Source organism: Macrobrachium rosenbergii, chromosome 26, assembly GCF_040412425.1.
Source record: "Macrobrachium rosenbergii isolate ZJJX-2024 chromosome 26, ASM4041242v1, whole genome shotgun sequence".
NCBI lineage: Eukaryota > Metazoa > Arthropoda > Malacostraca > Decapoda > Palaemonidae > Macrobrachium > Macrobrachium rosenbergii.
In genome coordinates, this window is record NC_089766.1 from 37,649,170 (window position 1) to 37,671,203 (window position 22,034).

At 36.7% G+C, this 22,034-nt stretch overlaps 1 protein-coding gene across 2 annotated transcripts in view; it reads right to left on the reverse strand.

The window, feature by feature from the left end:
* The window catches only part of LOC136853128 (uncharacterized), a 79,939-nt gene that overhangs the window by 6,117 nt on the left and 51,788 nt on the right, over window positions 1-22,034 (reverse strand). For both annotated transcript variants that reach the window (XM_067128426.1, XM_067128428.1), the window contains exons 2-5: window positions 17,303-17,369; window positions 12,234-12,763; window positions 8,329-8,405; window positions 4,711-4,856 (exon numbers count right to left, since the gene is read on the reverse strand). In XM_067128426.1, the coding sequence (XP_066984527.1) occupies window positions 4,711-4,856; window positions 8,329-8,405; window positions 12,234-12,763; window positions 17,303-17,369 (820 nt within the window). The remainder of the gene's footprint in view (window positions 1-4,710; window positions 4,857-8,328; window positions 8,406-12,233; window positions 12,764-17,302; window positions 17,370-22,034) is intronic.

The following is a 22,034-nucleotide window of genomic DNA, read 5'->3' on the forward strand; positions in this document are numbered from 1 at the left end:
GGTATTGGCCACAACGGCATCTGGTCTCAAAATTTCACATGAAAGGATCACGAAAGACCCTTAGTTCTCATCAGGAACTCACAGGTTCTAAGTTTTTGGCAAAAACTCAGGACCAAATGAAAATGAGAATGAACCTCAACCCTCTGAGAGCCATACTGAGTAGGAGAGGCCATGCAACTTGCTTGCTCTCTTCATTGATGCTAATGCTAGCAAGTTAACAGTCTTGTGCATAACATCTCTGTCTGGAGTCCTCTCAGGGCCATGTAGGCTTCTGGGTAAGGCTACAAAGGACAAGAGTTGAGTCCCACTTGGGATGCCAAAGTTTATGGGGTGGGAAAGACCATTTAAATCTCTTGGAGCATGGAGACTTCTAGCAAGCCAGATAACCGGTGAAAGGGCTGAGCAACAGGCCTTGACTACTGAAGAAGTGAGGTGCTTATCACGGCAGAGGTGAGCAGGAAACTCGGCGATCACTTGATTAATGACTTCAACTGGTGAGATAATCTTTTAACAACACCAACCAGAGATGTCCCACTTTGCCTGAAAACATCTGTCATAAATTTTTTGATGTTACCAGACATCTATCACACAATCCTGCAAGAAAAGCCTCTCACAGAAGATGCTGAACAGTCTCCAGCCATAAAGTGCAAATGACAGCACAGGCTAGTTATACCTGAGTAGGTGTAGCTGCCAAAGCAAATGGGTAATTCTGGCAGTACCTTGATAAGAAGGGCCATTAGATTGGAACAAATATCAGCTTGCAGCCACCGAGGAACCACCAGGGCCATTATGAGACTGGGAGTGACATGGAGAATCATATAGAACTACGGAAAACCTTTAACATTTTCTCTTCTTTGTTTGGGTGCAGAAACCTCTCCAACCTCACAACCTGCCCCTGGCAACTGAGCTAGCTAGCCAACACTGACAGCCCAGGATATATCTTGCTGACAGCTCAAAGGTATGGCAAATGGGAGGGGGATCATCCTCCCTTCTTCTTGACATATGACACCAAGGTCATGTCGCTCATCAATACTACCAAATTCCCATCAATTGATCCAAAAATACTTGCAGCACTAACAGCACTGAATCCATCTTCAGAACAGGTGAGAATCCCACTGAGGGTTGCACTCCACCTAACCACTGATATGTCCGAGAACAGGAGCAGTGCCTGTGGAGGGGAGCTGAGCAGAATTCCCACAAGGAGGTTCCTGCTGAATAGCCACCAAGAAAGATCCTCTTTCACCTTCCTGATTTATGGAACACGGAATGTCGAGGATAAATGGCAATTGCTTAGCATTGCTTGAGACACAACTGAAGGTAACATGGATATACCCAGAGGTACAAGTTTCTCAAGAGATGACAGATAATAGAGGAAGGTTTGCCAAGCTGTACTATATATATATATATACTTATATATATATATATATATATATATATATATATATATATATATATATATATATATATATATATATATATATATATATATATATATATATATATATATATTATCTTTTGTATATTATATATAAAATTTTTGTATATTATATATAAAATTTTTGCTTCTTCAGTGCCTCAAATCAATGATTAAAGAAGCTTGTTTAAACATTTATTATTTAAACCTATATATTTATTGTCCTTGATTGATTAGAGGATATAACATGAACATAATCATTTCAGTGGGACTATGAGAATAAGTGAATGACCAAAGACCAGTGATCTGAGGGTCCTATAACTGCCTGTTTGTGCAAAATAGTTTTGCCTACTTTTCCTAGTATTTTCTGGGAGCTGAAGGTATCTCTTCAGCAGCTTTGTGGGCCCAAGAAATTTAACATAGCGGCTTCCAGATAAGAACTCTTCTCCTTTTGTGTCAATAGTTTAGTATCTATAACAAATGTCTTCATAATGGCCTGATAATAGTGGTAAGACATATCTTCTTTGTAATCATATCTACCTGCAAAAAACATTCTCGTCATCAATACCCGGCACGCTATTTATGGTGTTAAGGTAATCAAGTCTATGCAATCCTCTGGTCTATGATACCTGTCATGAGGGGGATTTAGCCAAGGTATTTTTTGGGGGGTCAAATTTTTAATATTTTGACACTGTCTATCTAGCTGAAAAATGTTCACTTCGATAAGAAACATGCCCCGTTACTGCAAAATATTTATTTTCCTGTTTTTTTTTTGTGTTATGCAATTGCATGTGTAGTATAGATACAAGTACTGAAACCCCTCTTTTGTACAAATTCTGTATAAATGAGAGGTTGCAGCATCTTTGGTTCTGAATACATTGACAGCTTTTATTTATGGTAAAGCCAATAGCTATATACAAGTTGTTACTTTATTTTTTATTTAATCAATATTAAAGAATCTTTATTTTTTGGTGTATCAGTGCTCCTTTCTATCATAATCTTCAGTGACCTCACAGGCTTTTGTACAGAAATTAGTTGTTCCTGACTGCACTGAAATCTCCATGAGTTTATCGACTCAAGCATCCACCAGACACTCTTGATGCTACACTGTCAATCACCATATCCCAGTGCTTCATCTGTTGTTAGGGTATGAGAGCCCAGGTCCTGACGCAACGAAAGAACTGGATCCTGAAACTGGAGCAGCCAATTATCAAGGTACCATAACAGACATATCCCCCAACGAATGTGCCCAAACTGACGCCAGCATAAACATGGGCATGAACACTTATGGAGCAGTTGCCAAGCTGAAGGAAAGATCTTTGAAAAGATAAACTGTCCCATTCCACAGGAAGTTGAGATACATCTTTTCCACTATGAAGAGACAGCTATAAAAACCTGAAGAGTAGTCAGCTAGAACTTCAAACACGTTTTCCTCCAGCATTTGGACAAGGCTGAAGAACGAGTGGGAAACAGATTTGGTCCATGAGGGATATGTTTGACAGTCTTTGAAGGTTCCACCTTCTGTCACTGCCACGCTGCCCAATGACATGACAGACATCCTCCAAATCATGGCAGCAGGAGAGGAGGATTGCCATCTTTAGCATTCTCCTCCCTTCTTCCTTCCCTTGCCTCCCTTCCTGGCCAAAGGGAATAAAAGGGCCAGGAAGACTCATGACCTCTTTAGGAAGAAGATTGTTGGAATTTAGCCAGCCTTTGACTGAGGTCTGACTTCTTCCAAAGCCTGGTGACAATGGCATAAACATCTCCAAAGTCTGCAGTGTGTTTTGCAGGTCCTGATGGAATCTCAAAGGATAGACTTAGTACAGTGCATTAAGGAGCCCCAGGTGTCAGTTCTTTTTTCCATTGCTGCCTCGACGTTACACTTTGAGAAAAAATAAGAAGGAACCCTTTACCTACCATTTCATAAAGTGAGACTGCTTTCGGTCGACTGTCTGGAAAAGAAGCTACAAATACTATCATGCCTCAGCAAGACAAGGTTAGTCCACAGGCTCACAAACTAATGTTGGAGGAATGTCAATGTCATTCTCCCAAATATCAACAGCCATCAGAACTTTGTCTTTCCTTTTCCAAAGAGACCCTAGAAAAGGCAAAATTCACCATTATATTTAGCCAAAATCTAACCATGATCAACCTGTAGAGGCAGATTTTCGCCTCCGCTGGGAGGTAGTACTTTGCTACTTCGTCAAAGGCAAGGGAAGCAGCTGATCTCAAGATCAGAGAATCAGCCTCATTCAGCACCTCCCATGCAAACGGGAATTAGGCTAACAAAAAGGATAGTAAAGGCTTGAGGATGTACCCCAAGGTGCACTTTATGAAAAACTTCAGGTACACGCAGGGAAGACTCCTACATATTTTGTTGGTTAATCTCAGAAGTGTCATAGCTCTATATTTGTTCACCCATCGTCACTTTCAATTTTTCATCAAGAATTTTGAACATCTGTTAAAATATCACCAGGACACATTGAAGAATCTAATTTAACTAAAGATAGATTGTTCATTAAGGATATTAAACTAGGTTAGCATCCTACTTAGAAATTTATACATTAATAGAATAATACTTAATTTCTTAATTCGCACCTGATGAAATAAGATTTCAATTCTTCACTCTATTTGATCAATATAATCACTGTGAGGTTTCGACTATGCCTGTAAAAACCAAAACTTTACTCAATTTAAGTTTGGCCATCGTAACTCTTGCAGTAGTCCGCACATTTCTGCAATGCTTTGAACGCTTCCAGGAAGTCCCACTCTTTAAGCATGTTAGGCACATTTAGCAATGGACTTCCTCTGAGGTATCGAAACAACATCCTTCCAGATGAGGTTATCTGGGAAGAGGAAGGAGTCTCAACAAGCCAAATCAGCGACTTCTTTCCCAAGACGAAGTATACAGTGAAGGACTGCTATTTTGACACCACGGAGGATATCCATTGGGAATACAGATGGTGCCTGATACAATTAAAGAATGGGACTACTTAGGAACAATCTAGATACAGCTAAAGCTGTATGGGTGATGTATCATTGCATTAAGGGACTACTTTGATAGGGATGATGGCCAGATTTAAATATAGTGCAGTTTTCATATGAACAACGTAGTATCATATGTCACCAGTGTGTGTGGTTATTGCCAATGTTAGGGCATTACAGCTTTGCCAAAAAATTTTAATTATTGTTTACAAGTGGAATTACCACGAAGTAAATATTGTACTCGTACATTCATAAAAAGGAGCTAACACCTGAATTATTCATAACTTGAAATTTACTAAAGTGGGTTTTACCTGTGATGTCCAGTGTCAGGGACATGAGCATTGGTGGCTGTGTGGAGATCTGGCAGCGGTACTGTCCTTGGTCCTCTACCCTGGCGTCTCGTATTTCGAGTTGCCACCTCTGCCACGTGTCTCCGATCTTTCTCACTAGTGTGTACCTGTAGACACCATGAACAAAAAAAAAACCATACAGTATGGAAATACAGCCGAATAGTTTCTATAGTATCACATATGACATGGAAATTCTTTGGAAAAATTCTTAACGATTTACATGTCACAACTGCCTGGCAGTGCACATCATCAGAACGATTTTTCCTTCATTTATCTGGCGTTTTTATCTAAAATGCAAACGGCGTCGCACCTTTTATGTCACCTCCAGTCTTCATTTGTTTATTCTTTTCAAACGTTCTCGGGCCACTTTTCCTCATTCAACTCTTTGCATTTACTGTGATGTTTTATACTTTCATAAATTTGTCATAAAGTTTTTGATAATTTTCAGAATTTCTGCCCTTTCTTTTTCATATCCTGCACTCATTTACCCTCATTAAGTCATTAACAGGCGTTGGCACTAAATTCTATGCTTTGTTAGATTCGTAGTGCATATACTTTTTTTATGTAATTTAATTAGAAGGATTTACGCAATTCAGATATTTTGGAAAGGCTTCTGTAACTCAATTTACAGCTAACGCGGGATTCTTTGCTAGTCACTTTACTGGGACGCCCTTTCCGTTTATATTCATATATTTTAAAAGAGATATTTATATATTTTAAAAGAGATGTTCATTATTCAACTGTTGTCCAAATAATTCGTTGCAATTTTTTCACTTCAGACTTCTTTCAGTACAAGCGCCATTCTGCACAAGGGAAATATTTCACGTATTCACTCTCTCTCTCTCTCTCTCTCTCTCTCTCTCTCTCGTTCATTTTTTCGTGTTGAAAACTTATGTGACGCTCTTTCATCTTTTGTATTAATGAGAATCAGGATATGACCAATAATTACATCTAATTAAAATTATATAAAGAAGTCCTTTCATACCGACTTTCCCTCTTCAGGCCTCTCACCGTTTTCGTTGGAACCTTCAGGATTTTATTCAATACTGAATACTCAAGTTTTTCTCTCTAAGTCTCTTGCCTTATATATTTTAACCTTTGAGATCACTTATAACACATTTCATTCTTCATCGTAAATCCAAACTAACGTTCACTCATGATACATTTGTGTCATTTTTTGGTGATTCTGACCATTTATTTTACTGTATTTCAATAAAATAAATAAAGCATATTTACTCTTCTCTATAACTGCGTCAGAATGAGTATCATAGCATGTATAGCAACCTCTCAGACTGCGTAAAAAGTTAAAATATTTATCACAGTTTCGGCTCTGGGACAGACAGGAGTTGCGAAGGGCTGGTGACTGAAAGGGATAAGTGAAACGTTCCCTGCAAATGAACGAACTGTTGTCCTCTCGGTCGGTCATTCCCAACAAAGCACATATTTGCTTCTCAAGGATGGATCTACAATTGCACATTCTTCTTCAAACCAATCTTTTACGCTATGCCCTAATCATTAAGTCTCCAGACGCCCTTTTTATAACCAATGATAGACAAGTAAAAATGCGTCCAAGTTTCTTCGGCGCAGTCATGTTTTCTGTACAGCGTTTGATGTATGAAACTCTCAGCCACAGTACGGTGGTGGCTTGTGTTGTTGGCATCATAGCGGTACCAGACGCACGATGATGGCTAACTTTAACCTTAAATAAAATAAAAACTACTGAGGCTAGAGGGCTGCAATTTGGTGTGTTTGATGATTGGAGGGTGGATGATCAACATACCAATTTGCAGCCCTCTAGCCTCAGTAGTTTATAAGATCTGAGGGCGGACGGACAGACAAATAGCCATCTCAGTAGTTTTCTTTTACAGAAAAGAAAAGGAATTACCAAATGTTTTTAATGGTATTTCCATTAGTTTCTGACATCTACAGCCTCCTCCTCCGTTCTTCCCATTTCCATCCACCTTTGATTTGACTGATGAGGCTCTGTTATCAAACACATACAAGTACACACACGCCAGTTTTCGTTTACTCCAACGTTTAAATTCTCTTATATTTTATGCGCCCGAGTGTTCTCAAAATAAGATTTACTGTAGGATTTCTAGTTTTTCATAATACTTGACTAATTGTACGCCAGGCCATAACCGCGCAAATTTATAACCTTTGATAATGTTTGTAAATGACTAATTAAGTCATTTCTCTTTCTAATGAATGTTCTGCCTTAAATTTGGATTTTGCATTTCTAATTTACAGTTCTTGAAAAATGTAATGGTTTCTCATTCTTTTTACTGGGTGCGAAGATTATCAGTATTTTTACTATTGCAGAGCTGGCATTATTTAATGACTTATGAGATTTCCTGACACATAAAAGAAAAAGTGCACTGGCGACTCTCTCTCTCTCTCTCTCTCTCTCTCTCTCTCTCTCTCTCTCTCTCTCTCTCTCTCTCTCTCTCTCTCAGTGTTTCTCCTTTCCTCTTGTTTAATGAGCAAACATTACTCGCAAATACCTCGAGACTTTTGTCAAATTCGCATTATAAACAACAGCCTTATTTAATCCAAGTTGATTTCGTTAATGTGTCCTCTTTTTACTCAGGCTTATAGTCTCGTAATTATTCACAATGTGCTCAACTCCCCATAGAGAGTTGTCAGTATAATTGCATAGCATGATAGTTCCTACATCTTCCCCAGATTTGTCTCCCAACAAACGAAATGTTCCTGTTTGCCCACCGATGAAACATCTCATTATCAGCACAGACACAAGAGGAAACGTAACATTATGTATTTTTATATATGTGTGTCTATGTGTATGTTTTTGTGGAGAGAGAGAGAGAGAGAGAGAGAGAGAGAGAGAGAGAGAGAGAGAGAGAGAGTGTAAGTGTATGCATAATCCGTTGGTAACATTCGCCAGATATATGTATTTTCAAGAGCCACAGTCAGCGCTTAACTTCTCAGACTTCACACGTTTCTGCAATCATGAATCCGAATGGGAAATAAATGACGTCCTTCCTCCCATGGCGAGATTCGTACCCACCCTCACTAATAAGAGTGAGGTTCCAATAGCACACGATGTCACGAAGGATCTTTTTAAGCTCAGCTATACATATACTGTATATATCGACATCAGACACATGCAAACTGAGATGAAAAAGGTCCTTTCACACTTGGTGAGGATGTGTCTGTTTCAGGTCTAGTAAATATATATATCAGTTGAAATACGCTCTTAACATTTTCTAGAGCATCGATTTTCTAGGAAACTCACCAGTGATTTCGTAAGCCACTGGAGAGGAAAGAATCGTTTCATTGATTTCCCAATTGGATTTAAAAAAAATGCGGAGGCGAGCTTATCCAGGAATGAAAAGGATTCAGTTATTTATATAGTTTGTTGTCGCTATAACAAATACGCTTGAACACACAGATTATATTATATATATATATATATATATATATATATATATATATATATATATATATATATATATATATATATACTGTATATAAGTATGTATGTATGTATGTGTCACGTGAGCATATGTGTGTGTGCATGTGTACTACCCTAAGTTGAATATACTGAAAAGAACTCACCTGTCGTCCGTTGTGTATTTGTGAGAGCCCCATGTCAGTAATTCGAGCTTATCACCCACGACTCGTATCCATGATACCTAAAAGAATGTGTACAGTTATCAGCATGCATAATCTAATTCTTGCTTCATAAATAAGTATACAGTCAACGTAGGAAAGCCACTCTGAAAAATTATACTTGACTTTATGCTAGAAACGCACAAATACAGGGTGATTGAAAAGTAACTCCCTATTTTAAAATACCTATAACTTATTTATAAATTGTAATAATTGTCTCATTTTTTGTGCATTCCTTAAATGTATGGGAAATAAATTTATGTTGTTTTTTTAGTATCGAGAATTTTGTTTGAAATCTAGAAGCCCTACTAGCATGGCCGGACGTCTTACCCTGCAGGAGCGTGCCCAGCTAGCGGCAAGTTACGAAGTTTGGAGATCCATTGTTCAAGTGCAAAGATGGTGGAGGACCATTAAAGGAAGACATGCTCAAGTTGATGAAAAGACGATCGAGAATTGTCATGCAAAACTCATGGCTACAGGATCTGTAACTTCTTCTTTTAACGTGCTTTTTTCCCATTTGTATGGGAAAGCACGATGCCTTCTTTTTGAAGGACTTTGATTTGGCTTTGGCTTTGGGATAGACTTTGTGGTCTCCATCGGCTGCCCTGCCTGTCATCGCTAAGACCCCGGTAGCGCATGTGCATGTATTGTACCAGTCACCAGCGCCCGTTCTCCCAGCAGCGAGGACTCGTTGCACGGTTAGGTCGACAGTCGAGACGTGTGAGGTGTCTGTTATGTTTTTAGAAGATGTTGGAGTGGCTTTGTTTGTGTGTGTATTAGTCTGTAACACTCATTTGCTTTTGAGCAAACCTATCCGTTGATTACGTACATAACCCCGGGGTGTCTACATGGATAGCAAAGTGTCCGCCTCTCTGAGTGGTCGGCTGAGGATTTGAACCTGCGCCACAGACCTCTAAGAAGTCCGAGGCTGCTGCTCTAACAGACTTGGCCATCAAGGCTCTAGGCTACAGGATATGTAACTGATACTCGAAAAAGCAGTCGTCTTTCCAGTTCCAGTGACCCGTAGGTAGTGCAAGTTGTTCAAGAAATATGTACTCATAGCCAAAAAAAGTAAATTCGACAAGCAGCAGGGGAAAGTGGGATCTTCTTTCACTGTGTACAAACTGGGTTCAAGAAGGACCTTAAGTGGCATGCTTGGAAGCCGCACTACTGTCAAGCACTCTCTGCTGAAGACTGTGACATTCGTATCCAGTTTGGGAAGGTTATGTTGGTTTGGTATGAAAATTGGTCTGTTCTCTTTAAAAATATCCTCTGGAGTGATGAAGCGGTGTTCCACATCGGTGGATTTGTAAGCAGTCACAGCTGCCATTACTGGGCTGGACATGATCCTCGTATTATTTCTGAAAAAATGCAGAATCATCCCAAGGTAGTGGTATGGTGTGGAAGGACTTCGGACAGTATTGTGGGTCCCTTCATCCTTCCCGGCACCACGAATGCCGAAATGTATCTCACCATGCTGCAAGATGAAATCTGGCCAGTCATCAGTACTTGGGAGAAACTGAAGATTTGATTTTCATGCAAGGTGCAGCTCCTCCACATTTTGCTATTGTTGTTCGTGAAGGGCTGAATGGCCACTTCCCTGGGAGATGGATGGGTCATCGTGGTTCGCACGAGTGGCCAGCCAGAAGCCTTGACTTAACACCCTGCGGCTTTTTTTTTTTTTCTTTGGGGTTGGTTAAAGGAGCAAGTCTACTCTAACAAACCAACGACTTTGGAAGAACCTGAAAAGCGAATATGAGAAGTTAAGAGTTCCTTGTGAAATCAGTTGATGCAGTTCCCGGGCGGCTTGAGAAGCTTGTCGCGAATACTGATGCCCATATCGAATTTTAAATTAAACTTCATGCTATACGCTTTCTGCTCATATTCATTTCTTGTAAAAATTATACTTAAATAAATTATAAGAATTTTAAAAAAAGGGGAGTTACTTTTCAATCACCCTGTATTATGAATGGGGTAATCCTTAGCAATTATTCTATTTAGCTGGAACCTCTTTCGCTGAACTGTACTCTTTCATAGGTGCTTTCCCATTCGTATCCTGATTGCTGATTTAACTAAGTCTTCACTCTTCATTTTGAAATCATCCAAAATATTCTTTTATCGCTTTCTCATTTGAACTGCAATAATCACAATTGTAAATGAACACAACGAGCTGGTTTCAAGAACTGTAACAACTACTATGAAATGGATTAAATTTTCTAGTCTTTGAAAATTAATACAGTCATATCAACCTCTCTCTCTCTCTCTCTCTCTCTCTCTCTCTCTATATATATATATATATATATATATATATATATATATATATATATATATATATATATATATATATATATATATATATATATATATATATATATATATATATATATATATATATATATATATATATATATATATATATATATATATATATATATATATATATATATATATATATATATATATATATATATATATATATATATATATATATATATATATATATATATATATATATATATATATATATATATATATTTAATTTATATATAAAAGTAAAGGATTCTAATAATTTCTTTATTCCCACTATAAACATAAAAAAGTAATACTAATACTGGGTCTCTCTCTCTCTCTCTCTCTCTCTCTCTCTCTCTCTCTCTCTCTCTCCAAGTAAAGCATTCTCAATGTCATTATTCCCATTATAAACACAAAAAAAGGAAAAAATATGACCCCAAGCCTTGGAGATATAATCTCTCTCTCTCTCTCTCTCTCTCTCTCTCTCTCTCTCTCTCTCTCTCTCTCTCTCTCTCTCTCCAAGTAAAGCATTCTCAATGTCATTATTCCCATTATAAACACAAAAGTAAGAAATGTGTTGTCTCAGACCATAACGATAGCCCTTCTCTCTCTCTCTCTCTCTCTCTCTCTCTCTCTCTCTCTCTCTCTCTCTCTCTCTCTCTCTCTCTCTCTCCAAGTAAATGATTTTCAATTTCATTATTCCCATTATAAAAATAAAACAAGTAAAAACTATGACCCCAGGCCGCGGAGTTCACTTTAAATAGGAGCAGCTGGTGTGAAGTAAATTGTCCCTTCATTGATGAGAGTGGAGAAAGATTTGAAATACAAAACTTTTTAAGTACATTCTTACCTCATTCAATATGCAATATTTTACATTAATGTCTGACTAGTTCGCAAGCCTTGCCCTTTTCTATCCTTACTTTTTTTCGAAAAGATTGTTCTATATTGAAGGAACAATTTCACTGAATATTTTGTTGGAGCCAATGTTCAGCAAACATTAATGTTTGCATTCAATCAGTCTCCAAAGAAAGGAAACCTTACCCAAATATTTGTCGACGGCATTCTCAACAGTTTTATGTATTTTCCCTAAACCATTTTATAGCGGAAAAATTCGTACTCCGATTTTCGAAGCCAATGTACTGGATTTCCTCTTCAGGGTTCCAAGACAGGGGGAACACGTAATATTTGTTCAAAATATTTAGCAATTCTCTCCACATTTAGAACTAAAATAAAAAGTAGATAATAATGGCAAACATGTTTTAGTAGCATTTTGGAATTTCAGAGTTGATAAATGAAGTTTATGTTGTACGAAAAGAAAACATATCTAAACTATATGTAAAATGATAGACGGATCCGTACAGAATTATTTTCCTCAAAATTTATTACCATTTTTTTCGATTAGGGAATATGAGAAACAATTATCCTGGAAGCTAATGCAGATATACGAATCGCACTATATCTTCAAGCTCATTTTTGACGTCAGCAAATTCTCATTCTTATTTGTGAATAAACGCCCACGGTATTTTCTCCTGGTTCACCAATAATTCTGAGTTACTTACCGATTCGTTCGTCAAGTCGAGCACTGTACATTCCAGCGTGGCAGTGGAGCCCAAATAAACCCGCATGGAGGAGTTATCTGAGGCGAAATAGGGCCCTCGAGGCTTCAGACTGTCGAAGGTCGAGTTGCCATTCTTAATCCTTCCGTCCTCGTCGTAGTAATTCGGATAATAGTCATCCTCTTCGTCCTCGTACTCATCGTCTCCAGCGTCGGCTGATCGCTGCTTGTCGTGCGCGAAACGCGAGTGCTGCGGCTGCATCTGGGCGTTTGATCGGTACTTGGGCTGGATCTTCACCGCCAGTTGCATCGGGGAAGAGGACAGCGGGGACGGGGGTCTCGAGAGGAAGGGGAAGTTGGAATGGCTGTTGAAGCGTTGATTCGGGGTTCCATTATAGAAAGAAGAAGAAGCGGAAGATGATGATGATGAGGGAGAATGTGCGTGTTCAGAAGAGGAAGATGCATAGTAAGCGGAATAGGATGTGTCGAAAGAAGAGAGAGAGAGAGTGGGAAGTGTGTCGCTTGAGGTTTGACCTGAAGAATTAAAACAAACACATTTTACATGAGTTAAACATTCAAAGTATAAGAGATTTTTTCAAAGTATCCGAGCTTGATTACGCACATTGATCCATGCATGCACACACACACATACACGTATACACACATACACACACGTGTATATGTATATATATATATATATATATATATATATATATATATATATATATATATATATATATATATATATATATATATATATATATATATATATACATATATATGAAATAATTTAAGTAAAATTAACTAATACTGAACAGTATTTCTTCTATTTTAATACAGTGTTCAAAATTGCTATTTGTTTTATTTGCATTTCCTTTTCTTTAAATGACTTACTTTCACTTGCGATTGTATACACCATGAGGTGTTTTCTTTGAAAAAAAAAAAATAACTCCCATAAACCTGACTTTCATAACGACTCAACAGCAGCATTACCACATCCGAAACAGGTTCCCTTGTCCAGATAATTTGCGTTGTGTTCTTATTCTTCATCCTTCGCTAGCATTTCAAGTTAACCCCATCTAATGTAAAATCCCACGCTAGTAAGGCGCAGTCTGTTCTCCTGAAATATGCTTGTGAGATCTTTCTTAAAAAATAAACAGTAAAGCAGAGTTGGATACTACTACAATGGATTTTGTAAGTGAAGAGATAATGTGTGAACACAGGAAAAATAGATAAAATAGATATTTAAGTAGTTATGGGTCTTTAATAACAGATGTACTGTACATTAATGCTGTTCACAGCTATTTTAAGACATTTCCTCCAATTTATATTTTGTCTCTGCGTGCATTAATTTTTACATCTATTGCGAGGAATATTTTGGTGAAAACCGGTATGTATGTACAGTAGAATGAGTATAATTTGAAAATACATTTCTAGTTTATTTAGCCAAGTGATGCTGCATTTGCAATTGGAATTACCTCTGTTTTAATATATAATATATTGAAACAGGGGTTAAATTCCGAATCCTTGTTCCTAAAAATCTTGAGACAATGCCTACTTTTCGTTAACCTCCGACTTTTCTAGGATTTGATATTCTCATATGTTGGCGGACATTTATTTAGCTTTGGCTGATATGGTAACTCCAATGTGAGCCAATCTTTTTCACTTTAGCTCTTCTTACTTCTTCCTAATGAATACCCTAATGAACACCACATTCTTTGGAAGCTTGAATTTCAAGTCAATGGCCCCTGTGTGCTTGTTCCTTATGAAAGGTTTCATCTTCTGAAGAATAATAATAATAATAATAATAATAATAATAATAATAATAATAAGGAGAGACCTTCTCTGAGGGCAGTTGCATTAAAACTTATATCTGTTTCCACGGCATTTAATTTATACAGTCTTCTCTATTCTTCTTATTAACTTTTTTTCCTCAGCCCGTAGCTGGTATATCAGGTTTCCCTCCCAAGGACATGCAAAGATTTCTGTTTTCTTTGTATGTCCTTGGGAAACCTGACATACCAGCTACAGGCTGAGGAAAAAAAGATAAGAAGAATAGAGGAGACTCTCTATAAATTAAACGCCGTGGAAACTGCTATAATAATAATAATAATAATAATAATAATAATAATAATAATAATAATAATAATAATAATAATAATAATATGTGGGTATTAGATCAATTTTCAAACACGCTTTATTGAAAGTGATTGCTGAGTCAGCTGCATTCAGTTTATATAGTTTTCTTCACTTTTCTGATGACTGCCTTTTTTTTGGTTATTGCATTGCGCTAGTAACTTCGATACTTGCCATTTCTGGAGAGGGAAATAGTCGTGGATGAGGATATAATATATTTCTGGTTTATGCAATGTGTGTCCGGGAATTTAAATCTGGGTTTCATAGTCTGTCGAGTTGTAACTCTGTTACATGTATGTAAGGTTTCATAGTCTGTAGAGTTGATCCGGTCTGTCGAGTTGTAACTCTGCTACATGTATATAAGGCTAACAATCTCTCAGTCTCTGTTGGGCATGTTCACAGCAAAGGGCAGAAGTAGACTGGTGTTCATGCTGGGTCCTACTATTATATACGCGATGGTCAACAGGGGGTCAACTGCATGCTGACTTCTGGTTGTTCCTGTAGATGAGACCATTGACCTAATCACCGAACATGTCTACAGGGACCCCTCTACACCACAGCTGAATATCCTAGAAGGGTCCCTACAGGCCCTCCTTGAGATATGCACGAAAAAGGTCCCTTCTCCACCCACAAGGGCCACTTGTATAGGCAGAAAGATGGTGTGGCAATAGGCTCGCTTTAGGCGTGCTTCTTCGCTAACTTTTATATAACAGTAGAAGAGCGGGTCTTTTCCCGTATACGAAGGCCGCGCATTTATGCGCACTATATCGACGACATATTAGTGCGGGCCGACGACGAGAACGAAGTAGAGACACTCCGCCGCACTTTCCAGGAATACAGCTCGCTGGATTACACAGTGGAATTCAGCAGTAGCGGACAGCTTCCCTTTCTCGACGTTCTCGTCTGCAAGACCGACGACGGCCTGAGAACCTCCATGTACACGAAGCAGACCAAACTTGGACTTTATCTTGCTGGAGACAGTGAGTGCCCTGCAAGGTATAAGAATACCACCATCAAGGCCTTCGTAAGGAGGGCCCTAACACACCGTTTGTCCTGAGAGGACACCAACCAAGTACTAGACCGGGTCTCCCAAAGGCTCGTGACTGACGGGTATTCGAACAAGCATGTGAATAAGGAAATACGTGCAAAAGTATACTTTAGTTTAAGCAGACCACTGAGCTGATTAACAGCTCTCCTAGGGCTGGCCCGAAGGATTAAGTTTATTCTATGTGGCTAAGTACCAATTGGTTACCTAGCAACGGGACCTACAGCTTATTGTGGAATCCGAACCACATTATGACGAGAAATTAATTTCTATCACCAGAAGTAAATTTCTCTAATTCTTCATTGGCCGGTCGAAGAATTGAACGCGGGGCCAGCCGAGAACGATACCAACCTGTCCAATGAGGAAATACGTGCAGCACTGGATCGGTGGTATAACGAACGTGAACAGCCGCAGCCTCGCCCTCAAAAAAGAATTAAATTATACTATAAAGCAGGAACGCACCGTAAAAACCAAGAAGACGAACATGCATAAAGAAAATTATTGCAGAGAATGTGCATACTACCAACGATAACACCCAACTGGACCACGTCATTTACTACGAAAATAGACGCACAAGAGACCGGATAATGAGGAACAACCCAGCTCTGCCGATAAGAGATCCTCTTAGACGGACAAACGAGGTATACCATTTTAAATGCCCCGGCTCATATATAAGTATGACAACCATGAAGCTGGCTAAGAGGATTTCCTATCATGCGCAAGAAGGCGCTATAAAACTGTATGAGGTATTCCCATTCTACGGCCATCACATGAAATATGATTATTGAAAGCACCGAGATAACTGGAAAGGCCCAGGACTTGAGACGCCTAAGGTTGCCAAAGGTGCTCTTAATACAGCAAATAGAACCCTCAATGAATACGACCCAGGATGTTCTCTTCCTACCCACCAGCATTAGACGATCTACAGTGCAAAGACAAGCAACAGACACCATAGCAAGTATCACCCCTGGCCCTGCAATGCAACATCCAGCGAGCCACCAGGTGACCAATGAAAATATACGCAGTGACGTCACGCACCGGTCCCGCTGGTCAGCCAGACTACAACAGCGTGGCCATCGAGTTTGGAAATTTGGCTTGAAGAAACTTCTCGCTCACCAATGAGCGGCTTGCATTTCACCTCGGCCAGTCAGAAGTCAGAAGTCCTGACCATCGCTTACATAACGAGTAGGACCCAGTATGAACACCAGTCTACTCCCACCCTTTGCCGTGAACATGGCCAACCGAGACTGAGAGAAACGTTGGCTTAACATACATGTAGCAGAGTGACAACTTGACAGACCTGAACAATTCTACGGACTACGAAACCCAGATTTAAGTTCCCGGTAGCGCATTGTATAAGCCAGAAATATATAATATCCTGATTCACGACTGTTTCCCTCTCTAGAAATAACAAGTATCGGAGAGTTACTAGCACAACGCAGTAACCAAGAAAAGGCAGTAATTAGAAAAAGAAGGAGAAAACTCTGTATAAATTGAATGCAGCTGACGCAGCAATCAATTTCAATAAAATAATAATAATAATAATACTTTTCAAATAAGAAAACAATATTTTGTTGTTTATTCGGGGTCAAATTTAGCACTTGTAGGCAAATGTACAAAACAATCCCTTGGTGTCTTAATTGGTGCTCGGATTATGTAGGTATATGCAGCGACTGATGCTGTGTAGGTACTTGCAGTGTCGGTCAGTCCATCCTTCAACAATTGAAGGATTGTTTTATATATGTACTCTTGAGCGACCCTCATGAAATACATACATACATACATACATACATAAAGGAACTCCGTAAACATTACATATTATAATTTAAATTTTCTAAATCATTAATATTGAACCATTCTGTGAAAACTACAGTGTTCGAAAAAATACTTACCAAATAAAATGAAGACTATTAAAACTAGATCCATTCCATTCGTCGTCATTTTCCTTAACTTGAATATCTGGAAAGATAAAAAAAAAGAGGATGTAAGAAAAGCAACACAAATGGTTGAAGGATTGTAAAACATAAGATGTTGATAATAAGAAGCAAGGTGATGTGATAGAATGGCTGACCATGGTGTTTAAGGTTGGAGTGAATGGGCAAAAGATTCCTAATGAATGGATGAGAAATGTTATTGTTCTACATAACGGAGAAGGAGATATAATAGTAGATTTATACGGAAAAGAAACTAGAGGAGAATATAAGAGTTTACAATCATACTTAGGGTACATGGGAACGTGGAAGGTAGGATTTCAGTTGCGAAAGTAGGGAACAAACAGTGGTTTGAAACAAAGGAGAAAGTTTTGGGATCAAGTGAGCTATAACACAGTTATGCGAGAAGTTTACGAATTACGGGGAAAATATGCACGCGGCATACATGGAAATAGGAAAAGTTGCAACAGGAAAAGTTTGAAATAGAACTGATAGAGATGCAGTGTGGATATGAAACAAGGGTGTGCTATGTCTGTATGGCTGTTACGTGATTATATGGATGTACTAATGCATGATGTTAGCGACAGGACATTACATATAGGTGTGACATTGTAAGTATTTGCAGTAATACAGTTTTACTCTGAAAACGACAAACTGCAGAAGTTAGTGAATTTGAAATGTTTTCCAAGGAGAGAAATTTGAAAGAAAATATTGGCTAGGTTAAGATTATGATGGAGAAATTAATGTTATTATAAACAGTGGAAGAATGGCAATGTATGATCGCCAGCGCTATGCTATACTCCATTAAGTGTCCACTTTTAATTTATATTGGGGAAAGTGTTACAAAAAATGCTAGAATGTCTAACAAAGACAAGATATTGTTGAGTCAACTCTCCTATTTGGAAGTGTAGTGTGAATATACGAGTACGTAATACAAAAACAGCCGAAGCTACATGAACTTCTTGTGCATTATGCGGTTAAGAATCACAGAAATGGGAAGAAATGAGTAAATGGGAACATGGGTTTCAATTTACCTATATAGAAGAGTGGAGGACGATAGAACTGAGATAGAGATGAACTGCATCTGAGCACAAAACTCATAGCGATGGTTAATGCGAACTAAATTACACATAGCTCACAAACTCTCTAGTTAAATTGCAATAATCTAGAAGTTGGAGGTGTTTAGTAAGGAAGGCAGGCACACTTGAAAATTGCTGAATGGATGAATGGAAAAAGTACTGCAAGAGTATATCCTAGAGTGGTGCAGTAAATATATGTATGTATGTATATATATATATATATATATATATATATATATATATATATATATATATATATATATATATATATATATATATATATATATATATATATATATATATATATATAATTTTATCACGCTGTGATTTATATACATTCATGAAGCTACAAATGTCGCTTAATATCCGATTCACGCTACTTCGAGAATATCCCCGACGGGGAATTATCACCGAAGGGGAATTTTTAAAGTGATAAATGGATCGGTACCGCCGGACCTCGATCCCTCGACAAGGTACCGTGTCAAGGGATCGAGACCCGGCGATACCGATCCATTTATCACTTTAAAATTCGTACCTTGTCGAGGGATCGAGATCCGGCGGTACCGATCCATTTATCACTTTAAAAATTCCCCTTCGGTGATAATTTCCCATCGGGGATATTCCCGAAATAGCATGAATTGGTATGAAATTTTTATCACACCGTGATTTATATACAATCATGAAGCTACAAATGTCGCTTAATATCGAATTCACGCTACCTCGGGATATCTCCATAGGAGAATTGTCGTCGAAGGGGAATTTATATAAGTGATAAATGAATTGGAATCGTCGGGACACGAACCCGTGACACGAAAACCTATTCAGCGACTCCAGTGGACGTTAACCATTGAGCCTTGATGGCTCAATGGTTAACGTCCACTGGAGTCGCTAAATAGGTTTTCGTGTCACGGTTCGTGTCCCGACGATTCCAATTCATTTATCACTTATATAAATTCCCTTCGGCGACAGTTCTCCAACGGAGATATCCTGAGGTATCGAATTCGATATTAAGCTTTTTGTAGCTTCATGATTATATATATATATATATATATATATATATATATATATATATATATATATATATATATATATATATATATATATATATATATATATATATATATATATATATTATATATATATATATATATATATATATATATATATATATATATATATATACTGTACTATATATATAATTTCAATGATCAGATTTGCAACAGCAGTCTTGTAGCAACAGAGGTAAAATCTTTAAGCCAGTACTCATATTCATACGCCCCTTTAAGGTATCAGACTTGAATCCCTCGCTAATCCCAGGCAGATGGTAATGGTTGGTTGGAGGGATTACTCTATAAGCCCTTGTATTACACATTTTCTACTTTGAGAATAGGGGATTTACCTCTGCTTTTACTTAAAGTATCTTAGCCTTATCTATTAGTGTCTCAATAAATCGGTAGTTTTTCTCTGTTGTGGGGTGAAAGTATTCAAAAATACACTGAGAGGAAAATTTCTTTAATTTATATACCATTGCAATTACATTTGACAGTTTTGTAATTCTCTACATTAGAAACATAGCAAAGAATATATGAAATTATAAGGAAAGTATTAGTTATGATTCTATGTATAAACAATTCAAATATTTGTGAGCCGGCAACTTGAAATGAAGTGTATTTGAAACCGGTGTTGCTTAAACCAAGACAAACATACAAAATATTTGTCCATAATATTTGTCCATTTCGTAAGAACAGAGGAAAATATAAATATTAATTTTAGACAAAAAACATCCGTAATGGATTGATTATGAAAGCATATATATATAGATATATATATATATATATATATATATATATATATATATATATATATATATATATATATATATATATATATTAATTTATTTATGTAATTGCCCATGTAATTGCCCACGTATATTTATGAAAATATGTTTACATATATAATATATAAAAATCATACTAGAGAGCTAAGCATGATAAAAGAACTTTTTTGTGTGTGTGTTTTTAGATATATGGCACAGAGTATCAATAAAATATTGGGTACGGATTTGTATGTTATCAGCGGCTCCCATAATGCGTATTGTTCTCATTGTCATAGAATATTTCCCACGCAACGGCTCATGTAAGGCTTTGTGGATATACTGAATTTGATATTAATTTATTTATCACTTAGCACATGAAATTATAAAAAATGTCATGTGGATAATACTGATTATTGGATATATATATATATATATATATATATATATATATATATATATATATATATATATATATATATATATTATTTCAGATACATTTTCTACTGCTGGAATAGAGCCACCTTAACTATCATTTATAATTGCTCTTTAAATGAATCACTGGTCACTTTTTGAGAGTAACTAAGATTGTATAAAATTTATATAAAAAGTAACCACTAGATTCTAAATATATATTTCATCCTAAAAGCAAAGAGTATCCAAATTTTGTTTAAACACGTCCCATAACCCATCAGTATCGAAAATATATACCTTGGGAAGAAGTTGCTCTAAAGAAAGCTATATAATAATTACACCTATTCGAAACTGTGCCATTTTGTTAGTAAATGTTAATGCACTCAGTCTTTAAAAAGTAAACTTCTGTACATATAGCTTGGGGAGCGAAGTAACTTTGAGAACTAAGATTGTAACACACTTACACACACACACATATAAATTTTATATATATATATATATATATATATATATATATATATATATATATATATATATATATATATATATATATATATATATATATATATATATATATATATATATATATATATATATATATATATATATATATATATATATATATATTTGTGTGTATGTGTGTATGTATATATATATATATATATATATATATATATATATATATATATATATATATATATATATATATATATATATATATATATATATATAATATATTTATTTATATATATATATATGCATACACACATATACATATATATATTTTCATGATGTTGCCTTTTAATACGTATATCATCCCATGGTTTTCATTTATTTACTCTTCTATTTTTTGTGTGTTATGTGTAATAGTAATAATTGTTGATATTTCGTATGCAGTATAATGTCAAATCTCAAAAGGGTTAGTGATTTAGATAACTTATCAACATAATTTAGAATTAATAATACACTATTAATAGTAATGTAGTATATCAGCAACACATGTGTGGTAGTGAAGGCTTGTTTCACTTAAGTTTTCATCGTGAAAGATAACACATTGACAGGGAAGAGATGATAATAGCTGCTCCATTCTGGAAACCAACTCAGATTTTTCGTTTTGTTTTTAAAACATGCCAGTCATAATTAGCCAGTTGCTGCACGTTTTGATCGTGTTAAGATTTCTGTAAAAGCTTTGTCCTGTATGAGGAGAAGACAAGTAATTTCATAATGCTACATGTATTGTCCTAATTGCGTTCAAAGTATTTTGCTCAAGAAGTGACGTCATCTTCCTTTTCTAGAATTTTCATTTGTATCTCATTCCCAAAATGCCTTAATGACATCATCTGATTGTTTCGTTTCCTACTGGGATCCTAAAATTTGCTCAGTCTGG